Source organism: Artibeus jamaicensis, unplaced genomic scaffold (genome assembly GCF_021234435.1).
Source record: "Artibeus jamaicensis isolate MK-2021 breed Jamaican fruit bat unplaced genomic scaffold, CSHL_Jam_final contig_252, whole genome shotgun sequence".
Lineage (NCBI taxonomy): Eukaryota > Metazoa > Chordata > Mammalia > Chiroptera > Phyllostomidae > Artibeus > Artibeus jamaicensis.
In genome coordinates this window covers 1,903,478-1,929,680 of record NW_026521538.1, presented here as the reverse complement: position 1 = coordinate 1,929,680, position 26,203 = coordinate 1,903,478, and the positions used below count along the sequence as shown (strand labels likewise).

Genomic DNA, 26,203 nt, shown 5'->3' with positions numbered 1-26,203 from the left:
ACAGAGCGCTCAGCCAGGAAGACCTGCCCACCCCCACCTGAGGACCCCAGCCGGAAGTGGAAAACCTAAGAAATACACAATTTTGGACCAGGCTGTGTATAGTCATAACTGGGTGTCCTGAAGCTCTTAATCTGTCATACAAGGACTTGGGTAATGAGACATTTCAAGTCGAATGTTCAAGCTGATTTCCTCAGACAAGAGATTACATCACACAGAAAATATTGCACATGACTCCTTTATTACACTGATCTGGAAAACAGTTTTCGTAGTTATGCTCAAAATGTGTGCTGAGCCCAAGTGGCAGGGCCAAGCAACTGGAACATGATTCAGAAATCAGACACAGTGAAAGACACACCTGGACGTTATCGAGATACATTTCTCGGCTGTGAAACAGTAAGGCAGGGGAGGGGTTCTAACACACAGCAGGACAAACTCCCGCCCCTCACGAGCCAAGGAGCTCATCCCACCGCGATATGAGGAATGGCCTGTTCTGTGATGATCACATGTGGGAATATTTCAACCGCCACTAGAAACCCCAGAAGGGTTTTCCTTTTGTATTTTTTTATACATGTATATATATATATACTTTTTTTGTAAAAGTAACTGCAAAACGTAAACATTCAGGATTGATCCCAATCTTCTGGAGCTGGCTTTTCTGGGCCCAGGGAGGAAATGTTAGTTTGAATCACCATGCATTCTTCTTCGGCTGGAATGACGAGAGCCCTCCCTGGCTCCACCACCTCCCCCCAGTCACCTGACTACAGAATAGGACAGGACTTCTGGGAACACAAAGAGGCTCTTGCCTCCTCATTGGTCACGCCTTAGCATGGCTCCTCCCTATCCCCCTATTCAAGCAGGTCCTTAGTAATTAAAAAAAAAAAAGCACTAGCAAAAAAACCAGTTTACTACTCTTGGACTCTCTTGAATAAGAGTCTTCCCTCAGCTTGGACTGAGGCCCCAGGCCCCAGAGGTGCCATTCTGACTAGACTGCATGAAGGGAGTGTGTGCAAGAGAAAATGGCTGAAATGGAATTAGGAGCCACTGGTCCCCATCCGCAGCTACAACATAAGAAGTCTACAGACGTGGTCAGTGTGACATGTGCACAGGAGAGGTGCAGAGGAGTGGGATGGGTGGGGAGGGTGTCCTTGGGAAAGTAGTCTGCCTGCTTGCCTTCACTTCTTGGCCTTGCCTTGGGCAGCCACAGCCTCCATGGCTTTACGGACGGTCTCTTCATCCCCCAGGAACTGCATGGGCTTGATGGGCTTCAAGTTCTTGTCCAATTCGTAGACAATGGGAATACCAGTCGGCAGGTTCAGCTCCATGATAGCCTCTTCAGAGAGACCTGAAAATACCCACCATGATTAGCCAAGTAAGACAGGGCTCCACAACACCCCTTAGGTTTACTATTTATTCTCCAGATGACAAAGGGCCTTGGTAGGAATTAAAACAAGATGCCCTTTCTGAAATTTGAAATAACGATCTATGTTATACAGATCGATCACCCAAGGAGTGCCCCCACTACTTACTTCTCAGCCATTGAAAAGCAGGAAAAAGTATGAAAGGTATGTGCCACGGATCTCCCACAGTGGGGTCCGAAAGCACACAGTGGAGCAGGACTTAAATATGTCACAGATGCACTATGCAGTTCATCCAGTCCGCCAAAAAAAATCAGCACATCTGGCCTCTAGACCCTCAGGTGAGACAACTTAAGATGCGAACTGGAACCCTGGCCAGGTGGCTGCATTGATTGGAGCGTCATGCTGCTCACCAAAAGGCTGCAGGTTCAATCCCCGGTCAGGGCACTTACCAGTGGCAACTGATCAAAGTTTCTCTTACATCAGTGTTTGTGCCTGTTTCTCCCTCCCGCCATTTCCTCTTTTTCTAATATGAATAAACATACTCTCGGGTGAGGATTAAAAAAAAAGATGCTAATTGAGATTTGTGTGTGAAATTGTGCCAGGTTGTGGTTAAGGTATGATTAAGGAGGGTTTTATCAGCAATTTCAACTGGCAATCCTAGTCTAGAGGTGGGCATCTCAAACTTTAATGTGTATCTGAATCACCTGGGTGACAGTTGCAGCTTCTGAATCAAGTCTGAAGTGGGACCCCAGGGGATCCGGCCACCTCTGCTTCTCTAGAAGATGCTTTGAGAAACAAGGGTATGTAGTACAGGGTGTGTTTCCTTTAGGAATCAACCCAGACTATCTCTAAAGCTAACATATGCCTCACCCTTTCCAGAAGGTTTCTGTCTACGAAGTAATTAAATCCCCGATTAGTGGCAGTTCTGCTTATCCCTCGTGAGGGCCCCTCTGAAAACCGCACATACCCTCCAGATGCTTGACGACGCCCCGGAGGCTGTTGCCGTGGGCGGCGATCAGTACCCGTTTCCCCTCCTTGATCTGGGGAACTATTTCTTCATTCCAAAAGGGCAGAGCTCTGGCAATAGTGTCCTTCAGACTCTCACAGGAGGGAAGCTGGTCTTCAGTGAGGTCTGCATATCTGCGATCCTAAACAACAACAGAACCCAATCCAAGCTCTTCAGTTATTAGCAGTTCCATCTGTTCTGCCCATGCCTCACCCACCAAGGGGTCAAAGTGACGGATAAAGGTCTCTCCCCAGGGCACAGAATGAAGCTGAGAACTTGGAAAGAGAAAATTATTATCCTTTTCCCCCCATCATCCACTACTAGGAAAACTAATAGTTCAAAGAAACAGAAATGGAGAACAAGGCTCTTCCCAATTCCTTCTATCTGTGGCTTTGGAAGGCCCTACCCTATGACTTTTACAAAATATGGCAGTGGAGATATAACAAACAATCAATTAAATCTTTTAGCAAATGAGGGCCCTTTCTTGGAGAAGGAGAATTACAATGAATTATTTTAACATAGATTATAAGGTCATGGGACTAGGCTGTACTAATAAAAGCTACAGAGTGAGGCCCAGACTCTCAATCCCTGGTCCTAGGTTGAGTGGGCCAGACCTCACTTTGTACAGACTCGTACATACCTTACTGATATTGCTGTAGAAGGGGTGGTCAGGCTCCATCGGTGGTGGTGGGATATCGTAGGAGCGCCTCCAGATCTTTACCTGAGCCTCACCATGCTTGGCAGCAGTTTCTGCTTTATTAAGGCCAGTCAGACCCCCATAGTGCCGTTCATTGAGACGCCAAGTCCTCACTACAGGCAGCCACATTTGGTCGATGGCATCCAGCACTGTCCAGAGAGTCCGAATTGCTCTCTTCTGCACTGAGGTGAAGCAGATGTCAAACTCATAGCCGGCATCTGGAAAATGTAAGTTCAAAGTAGTAAGCTAATCAGGTTGACTCTGGAGTCAGAATTTTCTTACATATAATCTCTACACAGGCAGTCCAAAAGAAAAATATTGGGCTAAATATTCAATTTTGTACACTCCAGCAGGAAAAACTGTAATATTCCACCTTTAGGGAAGATAAAATTTGTCAACTTACATTACACTTCATGACATACCTCCCAGTGGTTTCCCAAAAATGCATTTAACCCCAGTCCTAAATGTAGTGTGAGTCAACTAACCTGCCATCTGTGCTGCCTATCCTAGTCCCCAGAATGTTGTGCTTTAATTAAACACATTTTAAGACTTTATTTTGGGCCCTGGGTGGTGTGGCTCAGTGGATTGAGTGCTGGCCTACTAACCAAAGGGTTGCCATTTTGATTTCTAGTCAAGGCACATGCCTGGGTTGTGGCCAGGTCCCCGGTAAGAGGTGCGTGAGAGGCAGCCACACATTGATGTTTTCCCTTTCTCCCTCCCTTCCCCTTGCTCTAAAAAAAAAAAAAATCTTTTTGAAAAGGAGTTGTTGGCCCAACCAGTAGGTTACAATGATTAATCTTACATCATGTCTCATGAAAGTTACTCTCCATCCCTAGTTAAGGGGGAATATGACTCTTCCTTATGGTTTAGGTCAAGAAGACAGTCCTATTTTCCTCCATGAGGCTACAAAGCCTTCTTTGGAATATAACACACTTTCCTGAATATTACCTCATATTGAGGTTGCCAAGAGTCATTAATGAAATGTGAAGTGAATTTTCCTGCCAGTCATTCAACTGAAAATGAGGCAAATAAGAACTACTCTGGTGGGAGAAGAAAGGATTAACCACTAGGAAACCACCAACCACCCACAAGGGAAGAGGACACAGCTCATCACTGAGCCTCAGGACAAGTCCTATTAGGCTCAGCTACCTCCTCCCTAACCTTAAGGAGAGAAAAGGTGCCCCAATAAAAGGCTGAGTCAGTGGGAAGCAACAACCCACAGTGCAAGTCTCAGCTCCCATGCTGAAAAGCAACTGGTTATTTCACTGCAATTATTTCCACTCTCCATGGACTACAAAAATGGGATACACAAATAGGTCCCCAAGGAGAAAAGCAGTTCCCCTTAGGGCCCTTTAACACAACTCTAAAGCCTCTTCCTTTAACTTGCCCATCAAACAAAGCATAGTCTGGGGCACTCCCAGGGATGGATTTGCGGTGTGGTGTGATGTGGACTCCATCATCCCCCAGAAGCAAGACTGCAAGGGAAAACTCAGTTCTTACTAGCTTCCTCCTGGAATCAGATTCAAGAGTATATAAACACTACTACCACTTTTTAAAAAAGGTTTGTTAATTTTTAGAGTGGGGAAGGGAGGGAGGAAACATCAATGTGCAATTGCCTCTCACGCGCCCCCCCACCCCCACTGGGGACTTGGCTAGCAACCCAGGCATGTGTCCTGATTGGGAATCAAACCAGCAACCCTTGATTTGCAGGGCAGTACTCAATCCACTGAGCCAAACCAGCCAGGGTGCTACTATCACTTAAAGCCCTGATAAACTTAATGTATTTATTTCAGGTCTTTTATATTATTAGATTATTCATAATGATCTTCATCATTCAAAGTTTTGCTTTTAATCTTTCATTATTTAATATAATCATCTGTGATGCCCATAGTAGGTATTAAATTTTTTAATGGGAGTTTTTAAAACTAATGTTACCTAAAAAATAAAACTAATGTTACCGACATTTACTTAAAAACTGAAAGAGGGTCTGTTATTTTAACATTACAGATTTAACCTTTTGATCAGTTTTAGAGCACAGCCTCAATTTCTTTGCCATCAGCAAACCACCCCAGACCAACCTATACAGTTCTTCCGGCCGGGCAGCAGGAGAGAAAATGGCCTCCTTTACCAGCACTTTGCTGTCCCTGCCTCTCCTAATCGGTATGAGGTCATCCCAGCCATCCAAAGCATTCACACACCTGCAGCAAAATTACATTTCTCAGATTCTCCAAACCTTTGCTTTATTTCAAAAGGATCTACAGTGAAGGCAAGAAGCTAGAGAAGGCAACCTGAGGCCAAATACCTGTTCCACATCAGCGAGGCATCAGTGACCCTTTTAAATGACTTTCTTTGTCCACGGGTTAGAAGGGAGCAGAGCCAGATCTGGACAAATCACCTCCTCAGTCCAAAGATTCTTCCACTTGCAGCAGGGAATGCTCCCTTATTAGCATTTCAAAAATCACAGACCTATCTGCCAAAGGGGGCAACCCTGCCTAGGCAAGCTTATCTCACTGCCACTTCCACCTCTGCCCAGAGAGTCCTTGGCCAGCAGCCTACCAGTTCCTCACACCCACTGCGTTACTCAACCCCAGAAGTGAGGCCAAGGCGCTGGACTAAATAAGATACGACCTTGGACAAGTCATCTTTCTTCCAATTCTCACTATCCCAACTATAAAAGAGGGTCAGGAGGGGATGGTGAAGAGGAGCATAACATTTGCATACTTTATGGAGCTGTGGAGAGGATTGACTCAAATCATTCATTCATTCAATTACGTTTGTGGATACATTATGGGGACAGGATTTGTGGAATACTGCTGAGCAGCAAAGGCCTATACAAGAACGTGGATTTCTTGGTTTCTTGATGCCTGCCGGATCCCCCCCACCCCCACCCCCCCGGCTCCGCGCCACTCCCTCCACAGTGGGAGATAAGCGTGTGGCCCGTCGCCTCACAGGATCCACAGCAGCCTCTTAAGAAGGCTTGGTTACAGAAGCTGGAGGACACCGGGCATTCAATTTGACCACCTATCCCTAAGTTACTAAATGCTCAGACTAGAAAGGAGAATTTCGCGAGGCTGTGTGGTGGAAAGCACAACCCGCTGCGGGGAGGTTGCCCCGACTCCACTTCCTGGCACGCGGCCCTCACTACTGGGTGACCTTGAGCAAGCTGACCCCCCCCCCCCACACACACACACCCAGGCCCATTTTCTCAAGTGCAAAATAAAGTGTTGGCGAGATGAAGTCCAAGGTCTCGGCCCTCTCCGGGAGGGCTCGAGGATAAGCCAGAAGGCCCTAACCGAGGAGTGCCCGCTCGGGCCTTCAACCCTCACCCCAGCCCGGCCCTCTCCGCACCTCGCAGGGCCTGCCCGCCACGTTTCGCCTCTTCGTGCCCCGCAGGGCTCAGGTCGGCATCGTACCAGCCGCTGAAGCGGTTCTCCAGGTTCCACGCACTCTCGCCGTGCCGGATCAGCACTAGCTTGTAGGCGGCCATGGCGGCAGTTCCGAGTGCGATGCAGACTGGGGCTCGCCGAGATTCTGGAGTGGCAAGTCGGGCTGCCCCAGCCGCGCCTGCGCACTAGCGCCCCACCGCCCAGCACCGGCACAGTAGCTCGCCGTAAATCTTTCCACTTGCAGGGAACTCTTGTCGCCCGCCGGCTGTGCGCATGCGTCCTGTGCGAGAGCGGGGGGAGAGATGCGGCCGCAGGGGGGGGGGGTGAGCCGTGGTACACCAGAGCGCATGCGGCCTCTGCAGTCGCCCTGGGTCGACCGCGGCAGTCACGGAGCGCACGTAAGCGCCCTGGGCGGCGGGCCCCTTGGGTGGTACTGGGGCGTACGTGCCAGCCAGAGTGTTTAAAAGTCACCCTGCCCTTCTAGATAGCTCTTACTCATAAGACTCTCGTTGTAATAGCCCTTATCGTTTGAACCGCTCGTAGCTCTGCCACACACAGAACTTGATTCATATACAAATCTTCACGCTTTCATTCTATTTGCTCTGTATCTTTGGGCAGTTCGAGTAACTTCACGCAGCCTCCTCTATAAAAGGACATCATAAGTACTTAGCGCGTGCCCATTTACCTGAAAGATGCTCGGTAAATAGCTGTATTGATGTCATTTCAGTGAGCACTGATCTACTTTACATATAAGGCTCTGACCACTGGTTCCAAGCCATGCTCTTTAACACAGAGCTCTTTATCCCACATCTCCTAGTCTCAGCCTTTAGACCTCCTGGGTCTCCAACAGAGAAGCCCTAGAACCCTTCAAATATTCCGGAAAGAGAAGAGCCTCTGCTTGTTCCTCCACCCAATCAGCAGTTTAAATATATGTGCTTCTGTGGATAGCTCTGTGCTGTCTGTGCCACAGTGAAGTTGTGCTGTGTGCTATATATTTTTTAAATATTTTATTTATTTTTAGAGGGGAAGGGAAAGAGAAAGAGTGGGAGAGAAACATCAATGTGTGGCTGCCTCTCATGTGTCCCCTGCTGGGAACTGGCCTGCAACCCAGGCATGTGCCCTGACTGGGAATCCAACCAGTGACCCTTTGCTTCACAGGCCCGAGCTCAATCCACTGAGCTACACCAGCCAGGGCTGTGTGCTATATTTTGACAGAGATTCTAGAAAAGTTTTTAACACACACTCATGAAGCAACTACTGTGCACCAGGCAGTGTTATAAGTGTTCTGCAAAAGTTACCTTATTTACTCTTCAAATCCTCAAAATGATCCTATGAGGTAGGTTTTCCCATTACTGATGAGGAAACCAAGAGACGAGGTCACTTGTCTAAGGTTACAGGATCCAGGATTCAACCCTAGGCTGGGCTCCCAAATCCATGCACACTCTTACCTGCTACTCTCTATGGCCTCCACATTTTAATAATTTGTTGACTTTGAAGAGTGGGAAGGATTTGAGAGGCAAAGAAACAGTTTCTTTGGGAACAACATGAACCAAAACACATAACGATTGGCTTGTAGATCAATCATCATAATTGCTATTGTTGCTTTAGTGTGTCAAGTTTTTTAATGTATTATCTCAACCCTCTAGCAATTCATATAAGGCAGGAGCTGTTATAGCTCCATTCCACACATAAGAAAACAGACCCAGAGAAATAATTTATCCAAACAGCTGAGAAGTGGATGAGAAACCAGGATTCTAACCACAGTGTTCCACTGCTTCTGTTCTCTGCAGCTGGGCGAAGATGGCATTCCATGACTGGAGAGGTGACTGGGGTGAATCCAGCACTAATAGCTGTACCCAGAACTCAAAAAACTCCGGGGCTGCAAAGCAGGGACTATGCTGGAAGGACTTGGTGTTCAAACTGCAGGTGTGGCCCAAATGGAAGTCCTTGAAAGACTTCCTCTTAGGAATTTCTCACTCTGGTCATTCCTGCTGCTTGGCCATCCCAACCAGATGCCCAGGCCCTCCCAGGGAGAGCTTAACACTAGCTTTTCAGACCACACCTTCTGTCCTCTGCTTTGGCCCTAATCCATGCTCCTAGTCTAACTCCTGCCATGTTCCTTTCTCTTCACCCTGCTCTCTGCTTCTAGTCAAGGTTTCTATGCTTTTTGTCTAGCTGGGGCTCACGTTTCTGAAATGAATAAAAAGTGTGAGATGGGAGAGACCTGAGTTCAGATATCTGTTTCTTGTTAACTGTGGGACCTAAGATGGGTCACTCAGTTTCACATCTTCTCAAAAAACTTTACTTGAAAAATAGCTAAATAAAATTAATAATAAAAAAACTTCACATCTTCAGTTTTGACCTCTGTAAACTAGACAACAATCACATTTGTAACCACCTAAAGCACTGTTGTGAGAAATAAATGAGATGTGTGTGGGAAGCACTTAGCGCTGTGCCTAGCAAATAGTCATAAATAACAATGAATATATTATTCACATGTTAACAAAATATATTATTAGCAGTGTGATCAAGAAGGCAAAAAAGATTTAACAAAGGGTACCATTTCAAAGGGTGTGAGCCCTGGCTGGTGTAGCTTAGTGGACTCAGGGCCAGTCTATCACAAAACCCTTCAGGTTGCCAGTTTGATTCCCAGTCAGGACACATATCTGGGTTGCCGGCTGGGTCTCCATTTGGGGGCGTGCACGAGGCAACAGATCAATGTATTTCTCACACATCCATATTTCTCTCCCTCCCTTCCCCTCTAAAAATAAAATAAAGTCTCAAAAATAAATTAATTTTTTAAAAAGGATGTGAATCTTGAGGTCCACGGACAGACTTCCATTCCAGCAGGATGGAAGGGGGTGGCTTGTCCAATGGGATTGTAACTTCGATAATTAGTAGGATACATTGGGCAGGAGGCTAAGGGTATCTGTGCCACCAGCCTGGAAGGAGTTCAGGGATCCTATTTTATTTTTTTCACCAACCCTTTCTGTCTCTTGAAGGAGTCTATCATCTCTTTGCAATTCTGAGAACTCTGATAATTTTATAAGCCTCACAGGATATGTACCTGGATCATTAGAGTTTTGTGGGGGGGTTTAAATGTATGCATCAGATCTACTCAACTAGAGACTCCTTGAGGATGGGCACATGCACCGAGCATGATGCCTTTGCCTAAGTAGACAACCTCAGTATCTTTGACTGTCTGAACTGGACGAGACCTTGAAGATCCTCACCTGTGAGCCCCCACTTCCTGGTATCCCCAGTTCGCATGTAACAGATGAGGAAAGTGAGGTGAGCCACTCAAAACATAAGGGGATAGGCAGAGGACCACGTCCATCAGTGAAAAGTCAGAGATGATCCTTGGAGAAGCCCCCAAGTTGGGGTTTGCTGTGTCAGGAAGAGATGCAGGAGCCCAGAGAGATATGAAGAGTGAGGGGAATGGGAAGGACCATTGTGAGGACCGTCAAGGAGCTGCAGCTGGAAGCCAGGATCCGTGGCTTCCACGGATGCAGGAAGCCAGCATCTATCGCAGCATCTGCCACAGCATCCAGTCAGTACCTCTCACAGCATTACAAATCTGGGAAGTAGCTTAGAGCCTACAAAGCCAAGGTGATTTCTCAAACGTCAGTAAGGGTAAGGATAAACCAGTGTGTTTTGCCTGCCACTCCATTTTTAAATTTTTAATTGTTATCTCTATTGACACATAGACACATAGACATTTGTCAGGGCTGATTCCAGACACATTTCACATGTTCTGACAACAAAGCAGGTGCAAGGGGCTCTGATCACAGGGTAGCCTGAGACTTCTAACCAGGTCATTGCCCTTCCTCTCTGTCCTTCAGGAAGCAACTGTGGCCAATAAGTCCCCTTGCTGCATGGAGTGTGGGCTTGGGCATCTGTGTTCTCAGAGTCTTTTTAGTGTCATCTCCTGAGCCAGCAACACTCATCCACCGCAGCCCTCTTCTCTGCCAGTGGCCTCCAGACAGCCTCTAAACCCTTAGGGCAGACAGCTTCCCTTCTAGCTCAGCGCTTTAATTCCTCAGGCCTCAGGGAAACTCCCAGGACTGACATCTTTCCACAGCCAGCTTATTGGTTAAGCAGTGGAACTCACACTAGGATCATCAGTGGTCACAGCCCTATGACCCTTCACTGTCCCTTAAAACAACAAAGGCCCCCCTGAGCCTTCCTTTCCCACAGAAGAGTATCTATTTTTGCCACAGAAGAGTATCTCCCTTTTTATGCTCTGAACACTGAGCGAAAGACGTAGAATTTAGAATTGTGGTGGGGCAAACCAAGTCTTCTGCCGAGCGGAAGGAGGGGCGGCTGCCCACGCACAGGCCTCCCTGTCAAGATACCACATGTCTTTACTTGTTGAACATCTTGTGAACTCACTGCTGGATGTTCGGGTCTCCCAGGTGTCTGAGGAGCAGAGGATTTCCGCTTTGAAGAGGGAGTGAGCCCAGATGATGAAGGCTTAGGCCTCAAGACTCTGGGCTTCTAGGAAAGAAAGCAGTGCTTCAAGGAGGGATAAAATGCATGCTCCGGCCCTCTCAGATCACCATCTGAAGATGAACAGAGACAGAACTGGTGCAAATGGAAAGGAAAGAGGAGAGTCTGGCTGCGGGCTTGGGGCATCTTAGGGCTCCCCTGGCAGCAGCTTCCCACCTCCACCCTGCTCGGACCCTAAAACCAAGCTTCAGACTGGAGTGTCTGGCCCAGCCACAGTACAAGCCCTTTTTTCTGGATGAAGGAACTCACTCAGTCTCTAAAAAGAAATCATTGGGGCATGCCAGGCCCTCTGCCTCCAGACCCTGCGTGTGATAACTGTGATGACAAAATGCTCAGAGTCGGTGCTGGCTGGTGTGGCTCAGTGGATTGAACACTGGCCGGCAAACCAGAGTGTAGCTGGTTCAATTCCTGGCTGGGGCACAGGCCTGGGTTGCAGGCCAGGTCCCCAATGAGGGGTGTGTGAGAGGCAACCACACATCGATGCTTCTGCCCCTCTCTTTCCCCCTTCTTTCCCCTCTGTCTAAAAATAAACTAAATTTTGAAAAACTGCTCAAAGCCGGGCAATAAGCAAACCCTTTTGATTCTTCTCCTTTTCCTCACATAAAACTGTTCTGTCTACATTTTTTTGGGGTTAAATTCTAAGTATAAAACAGGTAGACACTTTGTTATTTGAGAATAATTTGTGGTATATTTAGGGAATGGCTGGGAAATTAGTAGTGTGTTAGTCCAGGATCTCTGAGAAGCAATTGCCAAAACATAATTTGCATAAAGTGTATGCCTGAGACAGGAAATGCGGAGGGAATAAGACAAGGCTGGCAGAGTAGGCCCAAGAGAAGGGTGGAGGGAGGGAAGTTTGGGTGGGTGGAAGCATCTTAGGCTGCAATGCATTTCTGAGGGAAATTCAGCCAGGCTGTTGGGGAATCTGAACCAAAATCACCCCTCAGCGAAGTCCCTGGTCTCCCCTGACCAGGCCAACGTTTGTAGCCTTGGTGCAGAGCTACTGAGTCATGGCTGGACGGCCTGTAGGCATCATGACCTCCACCTAAGTGGGGCTTCAGGGTGACCCAGCTGGGACCCTCGGTCAGTCAGCTGTATGAGACCCTAGGGGCATAATTTCATGGCTGCCACAAGTACACAGATTTGTCAGAATGTTTGTAGGTCAGCACTTAGTGACTACTTCCTGAGGAAAGCTATTAATGGTACCTGTCCGCCGACAGCAAGGTGACCAGGTTTCCAATACTCCTGTTGAGGATTTTGCCAGGGATAGGGCAGGGGTGCTGTTATATTTCTGACTGCAATGGAAGAAAATGCCCGTCTCCCAGAGGTCACAGCAGGAGCTGGCTCAGGGTTGTCCAGCCTAGGAATCATGGACAAGAGACAACAACCATCAGAAACCCTCATGAGTTCCTCAAATGGTTAAACGTGAGTTACCATCTGATCTGGCAACCCCACTCCTGGGTGTACACTCAAGAGGACGAAAGCTTATGTCCACACAAAAACCCAAATGTTTATAGTGGCATTATTCACAATAGCCAAAAGGGGAAACAACCCAAAAGTTCACCCACTGAAGAATGGATAAGCAAAATGTGGGCTCTCCATACAACGGTATGCTATTCAGCCATAAACAAGAATAAAGCACTGATACATGCTACATGGATGAACCTTGGAAACATACTCAGTAAAAAAATTTAGCCCTGCCTGGTGTATCTCAGTGGATTGAGTGCGGGCCTGTGAACCAAAGGATCGTGGTTCGATTCCCAGTCAGGGCACATGCCTGGGTTGCAGGCCAGTTCCCAGCAGGGGACACACGAGAGGCAACCACACATTGATATTTCTCTCCCTCTCTCCTTCCCTTTCCCTCTAAAGATAAATAAGTAAAATCATTAAAAAAAAAACCCACCAGAAACCAGACACAAAAGGTAATATACTACAGTATGTAGTACAAATCATTTCATATAAATGGAATCATTTAAATGGAATGATGGATAAATGGAATGAATAAATGGAATGATTCCATTTATATGAAATGTCCAGAACTGGTGAATCTATAGAGATGGGAAGCAGACTACTGGTTGCCTAGGGCTGGGGGGTTGAGGGTGATAAATAAGGAATACTGGGTTTCTCTGTGACGTGATGCAATGTTCTAAAATTGACTGTGGTGCCCTGACTGGTATGGTTTATGGGTTGGGCACCATCCCCCAAACCAAAACGTCGCCACTTTGATTCCTCGTCTGGGCACACACCTGGGTTGCAGGCCAGGTCCCTGGTTGGGGGCGCGCAAGAGGCAACCAATCGATGTTTCTCTCCCTCTCTGTCTTCCTTTCCCTTTCTCTAAAGTTAAGTAAATACATTCTTTAAAAGTTTTTTAAAAATAAACTCGACTGTGGTGATGCCTATACCCACGACGATACTAAAACCATTAAATTGCACACCTTAAATGGGCGCAGTGAATACCATGTACCGGTACATCTCAATGAAGCTTTTTTAAAAAGCTTTAAAAATTACTTTAAAATAAAAAACAACAGTAAAACCACATGAGCTTGGCCACCAAGAGCCATTGCTCAACGGCGGGGAAGTGGGTGTGGGAGGAGAGCTTTGGGGACCTGTGACGGCAGCTGTGCCCATCTGCGTTCAGTGACGGCTCCAGATCTCCCCAGACGGTTCTGGGGTGACCCTCAGGGGTGCAGTTGGCAAGCACCTGTGGTTCTTGCTGAGCCAAGGGAGAGACTGAAGGAGGGATGGAGAGGCCTCAGTGGAGGCAGCAGCAAAAACTGACTGTGAAGTCAGGTCCCAGGACCCCACACTCTGTTGGTGCCTCACGTTGCCTTCTGGGACAAGTGACTGGGAGTCCAGGCACCTAGGTCTCATTTCTGATTTAATGTGACCCTGGGCCAGGGCCCTCCCTGCTATAAAACTAATTCCCCTGATCCTCAAACTGGATAATTCCCCCACCCCAGGATCTTGCAGGGAGATGACAGGAACTGGGCCTTGTGGCCACAGCCTGGACCAGGCAGGTGTCTCATCCCAGGCAGCCTCTAAATCCTTCCAGAGATTTATCACCCTGAGCAAACATGGCCCACTGCTAAAGTAACAGTGGGAGGGTGAATGATTCGAGCTAAAGAACACTTGGAGAAAAGTAAGTTCCCACACCCAAAGAGAGACTTCCAGTTGCATGCTGCCATGGCAACAAGCAATCTCCCACACACACACACGTTTTAAACCATTTAATCAGTGACAACTCATTTTTTAACTGAACAATGACAGTTTGCCTCAGTGGGCATGCGTCTGTAAGCCAGCCAACCAGCAACAGCCACATTGTGGCTTGTCAACCAGTCCCTAAACTCCCCTCCTCTGAAAGTGCCCAGCACCTAGATCATTCTCTTCTCCACTCAAAGAGATTGCACCTAACAGTCATTGTTCTGACTCCTGAAGTAAGAGATGCAGCTTTTGTTTTACCTATTGAGAGGTGGTCTTTTTCCTTAGGCACACTCATATTCTAGAATATTGCTAGCCTCTACGGTGTCATTGGTGAATTTGAAAAGGGTCAACCTTTCTTCCAGACAAGGATCCAGTGGGGACTGCATTTTATTTGAAGGGAGGGTAGAAGGCTGCAATGCACTTGACTAAGACTATATTTTCCTTTCTGCAGCTACATTCAGTTAAATTACTAATTTTTGGCCAATCAGATGTAAGTGGAACTGGTTTAAAGGGAGATGACTTGGCTAGGCTGTGGCCCTTTTGGCTCCTCTTCCCTTCTTTCGTACTGAGTCCAGGTATCAGCCTGGATTGTGAATGTGATGGTTGGAGCTCCTGCAGCCTATCTTTGGAGCATGAGGTGACACTGAGGATGAAAGTTACACAGTGTGGAGAGTAAAGCAGAAAAGCAAAGGAAGCCCAGGATCCTGAAGACTCTGTGGAGCCACCATGCTAGCCTGAACTTCCCATCTACCTCCTGATTGCCTGGATATGAAAGAATTCACCCTGTCTGTTTAAGCCACTGTAGCCAGGTCTCTGTTACAGCAGCTGAACGTGATTCCTTACCAAAAGAAGGGTCCTGAGCAGAATGAGGGCAGGGTTGAAGTGGCAAATGAAGAAAGGTTTAATTTTGGAGTAAGGATGAGTTTCCAGGCCTCAGGATGCCTGGGTAGAGGGGTGATCATGCTGTTTCTCTGCACCCAGACACGCTGCCAGTTATGGATACCTACACTCAGGTGGGAAACAGGGCGGACTCCACTTTGGGGATGGTCTCGGCCTTTGAACAGGAGCTCATCCACCATTCCCAGATTTCAGTCCTCTTCCCCTTCAGCACATAGGCCATGTGCTTGTTTCCTCAGATTCACTCTGGAAAGCCATCTCTTTTGCTAAAAACTCTTCTTCAGTCAAATGGAATGTCAGTGCTCTGAGGCTGAGGGACACTCAGTCTTCTGCAACAGCGATGTTCCGTGCACGGTGCTAAGCATCCTGCACACATTACTTCATTTTAGCCTTGGAACAGCAGCCCCATTTTTAGAAGAGGAAATGGTGGCTCAGAAAGTTCAACTCCCTGCCCACAGTCACACCTAGGATGTGGCCCCAATGGCAGGCTGCCTAAGTCCAAAGCTTGGGCTTTAATGCAGCTCTAGAACTCAGAGAAACCCTCTGGAGCAGCTGCAACTCCACCGCCATGGTCGGGACAGGCTGCCCAGGGTGATAAAGGCCTTTTCCCTCCCCCAGAGCTTGGGCACCCAGACCATCCACTTCCTCTTTGTCTGGGCCAATAAGTTAGGCCTCAATTTCCTTTTCCTCCTGCACTGTGTCATAACAGATTACAACCCCACTGACCTAAAAGTGGCCTTCCTGCCCACCCTGGGCTCAGTGCTTTCAGTGCAGCACCTCTGTTCCCTCCACACGAGCCTCACAGATGGTTTTAAGAGCAGTGATACAGAAGAGGCTCCTGCCCGTCAACCAACTGTGTGACCTTGGGGGTGTCACTGAAGTCCATGTTTCCCCATCTGTGAAATGAGGACATTCGCTCTGTCCTCCTCACTTAAATAATAGGTGAGATGGTGTTCTGGATTTCAAGGAGAGTTTTTTTGGAAGGTAATAATTAGCTTACATTTATTGCCTGCTGGCTACGGGCCAGGCAGCGTGCTAAGCACTTAACATGTGTTACCTTCACATATTTAGTTCACATAAACCCTATGGATAGGCTTCTTATCTCCATTTTACAGGTGAGGAAAACAGGCTCAGAGAGGAAGATGACTTGCGGCAGGTCACACAGCAAGTGGTAGTCCTTGGATTCCAACCCAGAGGGTATAACCACAGCACCAGTCCCACAGATGTGAGTGGTCTCCATTAGCTATACATAGAGTGGCTAATCATGGAGATGGCTAATGCTTCCAGGTGGAAGATGTTGCTGGAATTCAGGGTTGGGGAGGTTGGTCCTTCACGGAGGTGAACGCTGTGGTGCAGGTTTGAGAGAGTCTGTGCTCATGCCTTCTGGACGCCTCTTGTTCCCTCACCACATGCCTCCTGGAGGAGGCTTGGAGCTGTTATCTCAGGATGCAGGGCCCACAGATGACCATTGGCTCTCCACTGCCCATTCCAGACTGGTGGTCCATTCAAGGGCTCTATCCAGTTGTGATGCACACTCATTTGGAGGCCAGCAGGTGTCTACTGCCTAGGAAAAGGATGGGAAGGCTGCCATGACCATGAGTCTATCTCCCCATGTGATTTGCAAAATCCCAGCCTGCCTACCTGCTATTGCTCCCTCTTTGTAGGGTTTTAGCTTTGGCTGTAGGGCTCCCTCTGGTGGCAAAGATGTACCACTGTACCCTTCGCAAGATACCGCTAACATTTTTGGAGTTCTGCATATGTTGACACACACACTTTCACATTGAATCCTCAGAGTAGCCCAGTGGGGTCAGTGTTATTATCAACACTTTTGAGAATGTGTAATGGAGACTCGGAGAAGTTAAACCCTTGTTCAATGTCCTGTGGTAAAGTACAAAAAATGCGAACCCAATACTTTGAGTAAACTCTCCTCATAACTAGACCTCTGGTCATGAATACCAGCTTGCTTACAACAGTTTCCAAACTGGGCCTCCTCTTCCTCCACAGGCCACCAGTTCCCTTTTTCTGCCTTACTGCCCCGGTCTCAGCCTGTGTCCCAGGAGTGGGGGCCCGCCACAAGGTGGAGGCATTGACTCCTGTGGCCAGGGTGCAGGGTTCTGTGTCAGCGCTTGCTTGGCTGTCTTCTCTGCAGTGACCCTTTCTCACCATCTTGATGCTCCCTCTGCTCTGTGTGAGGACCACTTAGTTTTAGTAAGCCAAAAAGTACACAAATTAGGAGTGCAGAGCTCAGTGAATTATCATACAGTGAATACATCCCTGTAAACTCCCTCCTGATAAATAAAAAAATTAGAATCTTACCACATGGTGAATGCTAGCCTGACTTCTTATACTGTAGATTAGTTATGCCTGGTTTTGAACTTCATCTAAGCAGAATCACGCAATATGTACTTTTCTGTGTTTGGAGTCATTCAACTTAGACCGCACCTGCCGTGGCATTAGCAGTTGTTGGCTCACTCTCGTTGCTGCATACAGCTGAATACTGTAATACTCCATTCTACCCGCACGCCGTAACTTACTTATCCATTCTACTGTTGATGGATATTTGGGTCCTTTCTAGTATTTGGCTATTATAAAGATCACCATATGTGTCTTTCATGCATGTAAGTATACATCTCTGTTGAGTATATACCCAGCAGTGAATTGCTGCATTATGGAGTATAATTAGTGTTTTCAGTTTTAAGAGATACTGCCTCTCAGTTTTTCAAAGTGGTTGTATCAGTTTGTACTCCTATGGGCTATATGTACTACTATATGGCCCGTTGTTCCACACCCCCTAGCATTGCTAGTCTTTTTTTTTTCTTAATTGATTTGAGAGAGAGGATGAGAGAGAGTTAGCAAAACACTGATTTGTTGTTCCACTTACTTATGTATTCCTATGTGCCCTGACCGGGGATCACACCTGCAACCTTAGCATATTGCTCTAATTAACTGAGCTGCCCGCCAGAAAAACATTGCTGGTCTTTTTAATTTTAGCCATTTTAGCTGTTCTGGTGGGTGTGCAGTGGCATTTCATTGTTGTTTTAATTTGCATTTCCCTGATGGTTAATGACATTGAACATCCTTTCACGTGTATTGACCATACAGATACCCAGTTTTGTGAAGTGCCTGTTCCTGTCTCCTACCCATTCTTTTTATGAGATTGTCTGCCTTGTTCTTATTGATCTGTAGGAGTTTTAAAATATATTCTGATGTACTTCGTTAGTAATATGTACTGCAAATATCTTCTCCCACTCTTTGGCTCCTTTTTAAATGTTCTTTGTGGTGTCGTTCCATGAGCAGAACCTCTTACGCTTAATGTATTCCAGTGCACCCTTCTTCTCCTTCACGGTTAGCACTTTCTGTATCTCACTGAATACACCACCAAGCTGTGGGAACTTGGGAAAATCACTTCACCTTTTCTGGACTTGGCAAAATGAACAGTTGGTTCAGACATTCAAATAAATATTTGGTTTACAGATATTCTAAGGTTTCCTGTATTAGTAAACTTGTTTTTAAAAGGAGATGACTGACAAAAGGTTGCCAACTCTTTATTCTGGCAAATGATAGTGTCTGATAAAACCCTGCCACTTATTTTCACTTTTGCTTGATGGAAGAACAGGCATTTGAACACCAGCATCTTTATATTGAACTTATTTTACTGCAGAACAATGAAAATACTGACCAGCATGTGGTCCAGGATCTAGATGACCCCTCAGGTGTCTGCTTCCAGTATCACTGATTCTACTTAGGTGAAGTTCAATACTGTAGTTTTGTGAATTTCACTCCATTCTTCCCTTTACTCTCCATTCCCAGATCCTTGATTCTTGGATGGAAACTCATTTTTGGTACCTCTTAACTCCCTCAGAAATGTATGTTTTGAGCTTTCAGTTTCAAACTGTGAAGTGAAACTCTTATCTCTGTCTGGTTAAATAAAGACTAATTACAATAATTGGTATTTATATTTATTCTTTAATTTTTATAATCTGTGCCCTTGTTTTAGTCCCTTTTGTCTCCACAACACATATATTCATTCATTCATTCACTCTTTCAACAGTAACTTGTTGAGTGCCTACTATGTGCCAGGCACTTTTCCAGGTGCTGAGAATGAAAGTGACAGACAAAACCCGTCACTGTGGAGTTTACATTGTGGAGAGGATGCTAGGAATGTATGTTCTTCACAAGTTCCCCAGAGTCAACTGCAACCAGTTGTGAGGAACTTTGTTGCAGGATTTTTTGCTCTGTTCAAGCTGCTGTAACAAAACACCACCAGCTGGGCAGTTATGAATGTGTTAACGTGCTATTGAGTTGGCTCAGACTCCGACTCCTAGTGACTCTGCGACCGAGTGATGTCCACAATGTCCTGTCCCCAACAGCCCTGCTCAGCTTCTGTAGTCTTGTGCTTATGGCTTTTTATGGAGGCAATCAATCTCATATTTGGTCTTCCTCTACTCCTGCTGCCTTGTATTTTCCCAGTATCCTTGTCTTTTCCAAAGAACCTTGCCTTCCCAGGATGTACCTGAAGTAGGGCAGCTTTAGTGTTGACATTTTTGTAGCTTATAAACAACAGAAATTTATTTCTTACAGTTTTTGACAGCTGGAAGTCTGAGATCAGGGTGTCAGAGTGGATGGTAAATGCCTGTTTCCTGGTTCATAGCTGGTGCCTTTTCACTGTGTTTTTACATAGTGGAAGGGGTTAGGAATCTCTCTGGACTCTGTCTCATTTATTTATTTTTTTCGGTAATACTTTTGAAAAAAATTACTTATTTGTTTTTAGAGAGGGGAAGGGAAGGAGAGAGAGAGAAACATTGATGTGTGAAACATCACTTAATTGTCTCTCCCATGCCCTCAACTGGGGACCTAGCCCACAACCCAGGCATGTGCCCTGACTGGGAATTGAACCACTTTTGGTTCATAAGCAGATGCTCAATCCACCAAGCCACACCAGCCACGCGGGGCACTCTCTTTTGTAGGCACTAATTAGGCACTAATTCCATTCATGAGAGGTCCGATCTCACAACCTAAGTACCTCCCAAAGACCCCACCTCCTAATACTATTATTCTGGGGAGTCAGGATTTCAACATACAAATTTTGGGGAGGACACAAACATTTAGATCACAGCAAGGGAAAAATTTCACGTTGTATCAAGTGAAAGAAGCTGGATGCAAAAATTTGGTTGACTTCCAGTTCATTTTAAACAGTGATTTTCAAACTTTTTCGTCTTGTGGCACACAAAAACTAATTACTAAAATTCTGCAAGCATACCAAAAATATATATTTTTTGCCCCTCTGACAACATAAGTAGCTATAACTTTGATTCATTCACACCGATGGCTATTGCTGTATTGGCTGTTGACATTTTTTAATTTGACAATCTAAAAGGAAAGAGGTCAGTGCCCCTGACTAAATAGTCAGGGGGTATTACATGTTTTAAAAATTCTTGCACTGTTCCTCTTGTGGCACACCAGTTAAAAATCGGTGATTTTGAAGATTGACTTTCAAAGTGTCTAATTAATGGGAGTTAAAAAATTTGTAAAATGAATGCTAAAGCCTAACCAATCAAAACCCACCAGGATCAAGCCTTGGTCTGAAAAAAATCAGATTTATTGATTTGAAGCATAGGAGGCAATTCCCCTCAAGAGAGGGGAGGGCAGCTCTTTTGTAAGGCTTGGGTTCTGGCTACAGGATTTTGGAGGGGGTTGCAAGGGATTGGAAATGCATTCTGGATTGGTTGCTGGTTCTGAAGCGGAACTGGGAGATTAACAAGAGTGGATTTAGTGCTGTTCATCAGGCAAGGACTGCTCAGCAATTAGGTATCGCCAGTAATAAATTAAAACAACTAAGCAGGTTTCGAGCATCATTCGCTGTTTTTTCCTCTTTTCAAGCCAAACTAATTTTTACTCTGCCAGGTTCGGCCAGGTTTTGACCTTTCAGATAAATTTGTTTTTATGCTTAAATTTTGAAGTTCGATCTTTAAAAAGAATAGAAATGTAGGTTTGTTTTTTAACCTGTAAAGGAATTCCAGTTTTATACTGCTCCCTCCTGTGGCCAAGAACCGCGGCCCTGTTACAGAATCTCAGCCTACGTTACGCAGTTCTGAGATAGATGTGGGGGCCGATTGCCCACTGCCAAGAATCGTGACTCCCAATGCCAGAGTTTAGTGAAAAGGAAAGGACTTTATTTAACAGTTATACAAGTTTAAAATAATGGCAGACTTCTGTCGTTAAGTCCCACTCTCTTAAAACACTCACGAACGCACACGCGCTCCTTGCCTCCCTTTTGCCAAATCAGGCCGGTTTCAGAATATGCCAGTTAGGAGGTACTGTCTTTCAAGAAAAAACGAACGAACAAAAACCCAAAATTGAAGCCCGCAGCTTAACATTCCCTCCGTCTCAGTTCAGCATTACCCTCTTCTCCCAGTAATCCGTGCTTGGCTAGGCAGGTTCTGCAATTCCCAGCATCACCATCTTCCGTGTCCCAGTGTTCTCAACCTCTTAATCCAAACTGCATCCTTTCAACCCGCGTGACTGAAAGAGTGAATGGCTGCCCGGGCTTAGTTTGAATACTCACCCTGAATCTCCTACACGTGGCGGGGGCTCCAGCCTCTGGCGGGGATTTATGCTTCTGGCTCAGGCACGGTAAGCTTTTCCATCCCCCAAGCCAGGTTTGTGGGGGACTTCGTGGTTTTTGTTGGGGGAACCTCTAGCTTAACACTCCGGTACAACTCTCCAGTAAGAGCCAAGGGTCTCCCTAGGAACACTTCGTCCTCCGGAGCAGCGCATCTCTGGGAGCCCCTCAGGCATCTTGAGCCTTGAGGGAACATAAAACCCGGATGTTGACTGTTTTGCCATGGTAACGGATGCAAATCCGGAAGTGGCCTCAGAGGAAGAGGAAGTGAAGCGACCCGGGAACCCACGTGAGTTCTGCGGGAGTTTTTCCTGTCCCTGGCAGCGGGTCCTTCAAGCTTAGTCGGCATGGGTCGCTCCGGGAAGTTGCCCTCTGGTGTCTCCGCCAAGTTGAAACGCTGGAAGAAAGGCCACAGCAGCGATAGCAATCCCGCCATCTGCCGCCACCGCCAGGCCGCCCGCAGCCGCTTCTTCAGCCGGCCTTCAGGTAGTAGGGTCGCGAATTGGTCACGGTCGGCGCCTGGGTTCTGGGCAGGCCTGGGTCTGGATGGGTCTGGGCTTCCCTGACCCAGGCATTGGACCTTTCATCTCTTAGACCGTCGTCGGATCTGGTGCCTGCTATAAAGCCCCACCCGCCCCATTTAACAGATAAGAAAACTGAGTCTACTACAGTAGGGAAATGACTTGTCTGAATATCAGAGTTGGGACTCTGGGCTGCACTTAACCGGAGGCTCTTTTCAAAGCGCTTTTGCCTTCATTTATTTTCCATGCCCCTTGAGGGTAGCCCCCAGACGATTCCCACCGGCGTTTCTTTCATTAGGACAGGGAAGCAGAAACTTTTACTTGGAGGGTTTTCTAAGTTCTAGGTGTACAGTACCTTTGTTCTTTTAACAATTCCCTGATGCTATTCCTCCCATCCATACTCCCCGCGATGAGGAAGACCTCGTTCAGAATTCAGCTTCTGGAGTTGGGGGCCTGGACTCCTCCGGTTCGTTTTCGAGTGATGGTTCTTTTTCTCTTGGCCAAAGGGGTAGAAGTGAGGGTCTTACCTTGTGCCTCCGGTTTGCAGGAAAGAGCGACCTGACAGTTGATGCGCTGAAGTTGCATAATGAGCTGCAATCTGGGTCCTTTCGCCTGGGCAAAAGTGAAGCCCGGGAGGCGGCCATGGAAGAAGAGGAGCCGCCGGCTCTCACGGAGAAGTCCTCAGCCACCTTCCTAAGCGGCCTCTCCGACTGCACTAATGTCACCTTCAGCAAAGTGCAGCGCTTCTGGGAGTCTAACTCGGCTGCCCACAAGGAGGTATCAGGGAGGGTCAGGAGGGCATGGGATAGTGAAGAGGGGATGGGCTCATATCTTTTATTTACTTGCTGTCTGGGTGATGGGTCACCTCTCCTGCCCTTTGTGTCCCCTACTTATTACTTCTTCTAGGGCAGGTTCCATTCCCTGCTTTTTCTAACAGCATCTCCCATGCTCAAGTGTCAAGTCCTTCACAGTAGAAATATTTTCCAAACATTTTTCTCTTTACCTGTACCTAGTTCTAATAATATGTTTTACTTTACCCACTATATCCAAAATATCCTTTCACTACAAAACAATAATGAGATGTTTACATTACTTTTATCATACTAGTCAAAATCTAGTGTGTATCTTACCCTTAACATCTCCATTTGGATGCTATATCTATATTAGAAATACTTGATTTGTAGTTAGAGTTCATAAAACTTACAGTTGCAAAAGTAGATTCATATATCCAAGTTGTTCTAAATCTATTTTCCAGTAACTGGATCAGGTACATGTGTCTACATTTAATTGATTACAATTTTAAAATTAAAGATTCAGTTCCTCAGTCACACTAGCCACAGTTTAGATGCACAATAACCTCTTGTCAGCATTACTGTTCTAGACTTTTTTGTATTTTTATCTACATTTTTAGGTTTACTGAAGCATGATTATATTTTATATACAGTGTTCTGCAACTTTTTCCCCCACTGAACAGTATTTCTTTGTTAATATACATAGTTGTTCCTAATTGTTTTCAGTAGCTACATAGTATTTGAGTCTATCATTATTTAGTAAATAATAAGAGTATAATATTAAAGCCCCGTTGGTAGCTGCTTGGTTGTTCCAGTTTGTTGCTGCGGTGAACACACTTACACATAAACACCTGCACATTTGTGCAGGTATTTCTTTTTTTTTAAATATATTTTATTGATTGTGCCATTACAGTTCTATTCCCCCCTTCATTCCCCTCCACCCTGCACACCCCCTCCCCCACCATTTCCCCCCTTTAGTTTATGACCACGTGTCTCAAGTTCTTTAGATTCTACATTTCCCCTGCTATTCTTGCCCTCCCCCCTATCTATTTTCTACCTACTGTCTATGCTATTTATTTTCTGTACCTTCTCCCCCTTCTTCTCCTCCCACTCCCCTGTTGCTAACCCTCCATGTGATCTTCATTTCTATGGTTCTGCTCCTGATCTAGCTGTCCTCTTAGTTTGCTTTTGTTTTAGGTGTGGTTGTTAATAACTGTGAGTTTGCTGTCCTTTCACTGTTCTTTTTTTATCTTCTTTTTCTTAGATAAGTCCCTTTAACATTTCATATAATAAGGGCTTGGTGATGATGAACTCCTTGAATTTGATCTTATCTGAGAAGCACTTTATCTGCCCTTCCATTCTAAATGAAAGTTTTGCTGGATAGAGTAATCTTGGTTGTAGATCTTTGGATTTCATGAGTTGGAATACTTCTTTCCAGCCCCTTCTTGTCTGTAAGGTCTCTTTTGATAAGTCAGCTGACAGTCTGATGGGAACTCCTTTGTAGGTGACTGTCCCCTTAGCTCTTGCTGCTTCTAGGATTCTCTCCTTCATTTTAATCTTGGCTAATGTAATGATGATGTGCCTTGGTGTGTTCCTTCTTGGGTCCAACTTCTTTGGGACTCTGTGAGCTTCCTGGATTTCCTGGAAGTCTATTTCCTTTGCCAGATTGGGGAGATTCTCCTTTATTATTTGTTCAAATAAGTTTTCTATTCATGGCTGTTCCTCTTCCCCTTATGTGCAGGTATTTCTAGAAGAGTATCCTAGGGGTGGAATTGCAGCAAACATGTTCCGAGCTTCCTGTGCCCTTGGCCTAGTGGTCTGTACCCCTGGCTCTGAATGCTGCTCATCTTGTCAGTCTCTGGGCTTTCAGAAAATTAATTTGTGAAGGAGCAAGGAAAAAAAGCTACTATTAGGTGGGGTTAGATCTAAAATATTTGTCATACACAGATCTGTGCTGTTCTGGCTGCTGTCACAGAGGTGATTCGCTCCCAGGGAGGGAAGGAGACTGAGACCGAGTACTTTGCAGCACTGGTGAGTGGGCGTGACTCGGTGGGGGAGGTGCTAACATGTGGGGAGTGAATGACTGCCTCCAACACATGGAAGTACTTCAGTCATTCTCCAGTGGCTTGGTAAGACAGATGGTATTTGCTGCATTATTCTTGTAAAACAAAAATCCACTACTCTGGATTTATTCCCCTTGATCTATGAAGATGACTAAGGCTTCATAGATCAAAGTGTGGTCTGGGGTCCCCCAGACCCTTCTGGGAAGTTGGCCAGGTCAAAATTATGTCCAAAGTAATACTAGAACATCATTTATTTCTTTCACACTCTCATGAGTGTACCATGGAGTTTTCCAGAGTTATGTGATGTCTGATGACATTATTTTGAGAGCTAATGGAATTGTGCTTGTGTATTCTTGTGTTTTAAAATTTTGTTATGGTAAATATCATTAGATATAACCTACATAAACAAAACCTCTTTGGGGAATCCTCAATAATTATTAAGGGTGTAAAAGTTTGAGAACCACTGTTCTCGAATGGGGTTAGCAAACTACTGCCCAAAGGCATAATCTCACCCATGGCCTGTTTTTATACCGTCTGTGATCTCGAATTGGTTTTTCTATTTTGAAAGGATTGTTAAAATATGCAAAGAAGAATATGCAACAGAGACTGTCAATAACCTGCAAAGCTGGAAATATTATTCAGCCCTTTACAGAAAGAGCTTGCCATTCTCTGTTCTAGAATAATGAACTAAATTATATGGCAATACAGGGTTTTTATCATGTGCCAGACAATATTCTAATAGTTTCATATATATTAATTCAATTAAATCTCACAATAACTTACAGGTCAGTACTATTATCCCTCTTTTACAAAGGAGGAAACTGAGTTGCAGAAAGGTTAAGTTACTAGCCCAAAGACAGTGGCAATGCTGGGGTTTGAACCTTTGACACCTTCTTGGTCATAATCATTCTGCTGGGCACATGGTGTCCCCCAGCACCCACTTTGCTCAGCATGACACATTTCCTGTTCACACCCTGTGATTTGGCCTTCAGATGACGACCATGGAAGCGGTGGAGTCCTCGGAGTCTCTGGCCGCTGTGGCTTACCTGCTGAACCTCGTCCTGAAGCGGTGAGTCCTGGCTTCTGTCTGAACCCCAAGTCTCTTTGCGGAGAGGAAAGGGGAGTGTGGACAGGAGGAATAGCATCAGGGCAAAA

General features: G+C 45.9%; 2 protein-coding genes across 2 annotated transcripts in view; one reads left to right on the top strand and one right to left on the bottom strand.

Annotated features, from left to right (window-relative positions):
- Window positions 1-219: 219 nt before the first annotated feature.
- Window positions 220-6,675, bottom strand: PGAM1 (phosphoglycerate mutase 1). Its single transcript, XM_037138934.2, has 4 exons — window positions 6,410-6,675; window positions 3,005-3,279; window positions 2,326-2,506; window positions 220-1,342 (listed from the first exon to the last, which is right to left on the bottom strand). The coding sequence occupies exons 1-4, from the start codon at window positions 6,546-6,548 to the stop codon at window positions 1,173-1,175; spliced, it is 765 nt and encodes a 254-aa protein (XP_036994829.1). The 5' UTR covers window positions 6,549-6,675; the 3' UTR covers window positions 220-1,172.
- A 15,272-nt stretch (window positions 6,676-21,947) lies between these two features.
- RRP12 (ribosomal RNA processing 12 homolog) overlaps window positions 21,948-26,203 on the top strand; it is a 28,447-nt gene continuing 24,191 nt past the window's right edge. The window contains exons 1-4 of the mRNA XM_037138933.2: window positions 21,948-22,159; window positions 22,742-22,971; window positions 24,933-25,016; window positions 26,041-26,117. Of these exons, the coding sequence (XP_036994828.2) occupies window positions 22,021-22,159; window positions 22,742-22,971; window positions 24,933-25,016; window positions 26,041-26,117 (530 nt within the window). The 5' untranslated portion in view covers window positions 21,948-22,020. The remainder of the gene's footprint in view (window positions 22,160-22,741; window positions 22,972-24,932; window positions 25,017-26,040; window positions 26,118-26,203) is intronic.

Coding starts and splice junctions, on each gene's coding strand:
- PGAM1 (XM_037138934.2), bottom strand. CDS start 6,548: ATGGCCGCCTACAAGCTAGTGCTGATCCGGCACGGCGAGAGTGCGTGG. Junction 3,280..6,409: donor TGGCGGGCAGGCCCTGCGAG/GTGCGGAGAGGG, acceptor TACATTTTCCAG/ATGCCGGCTATGAGTTTGAC. Junction 1,343..2,325: donor CGTCGTCAAGCATCTGGAGG/GTATGTGCGGTT, acceptor GGGTATTTTCAG/GTCTCTCTGAAGAGGCTATC.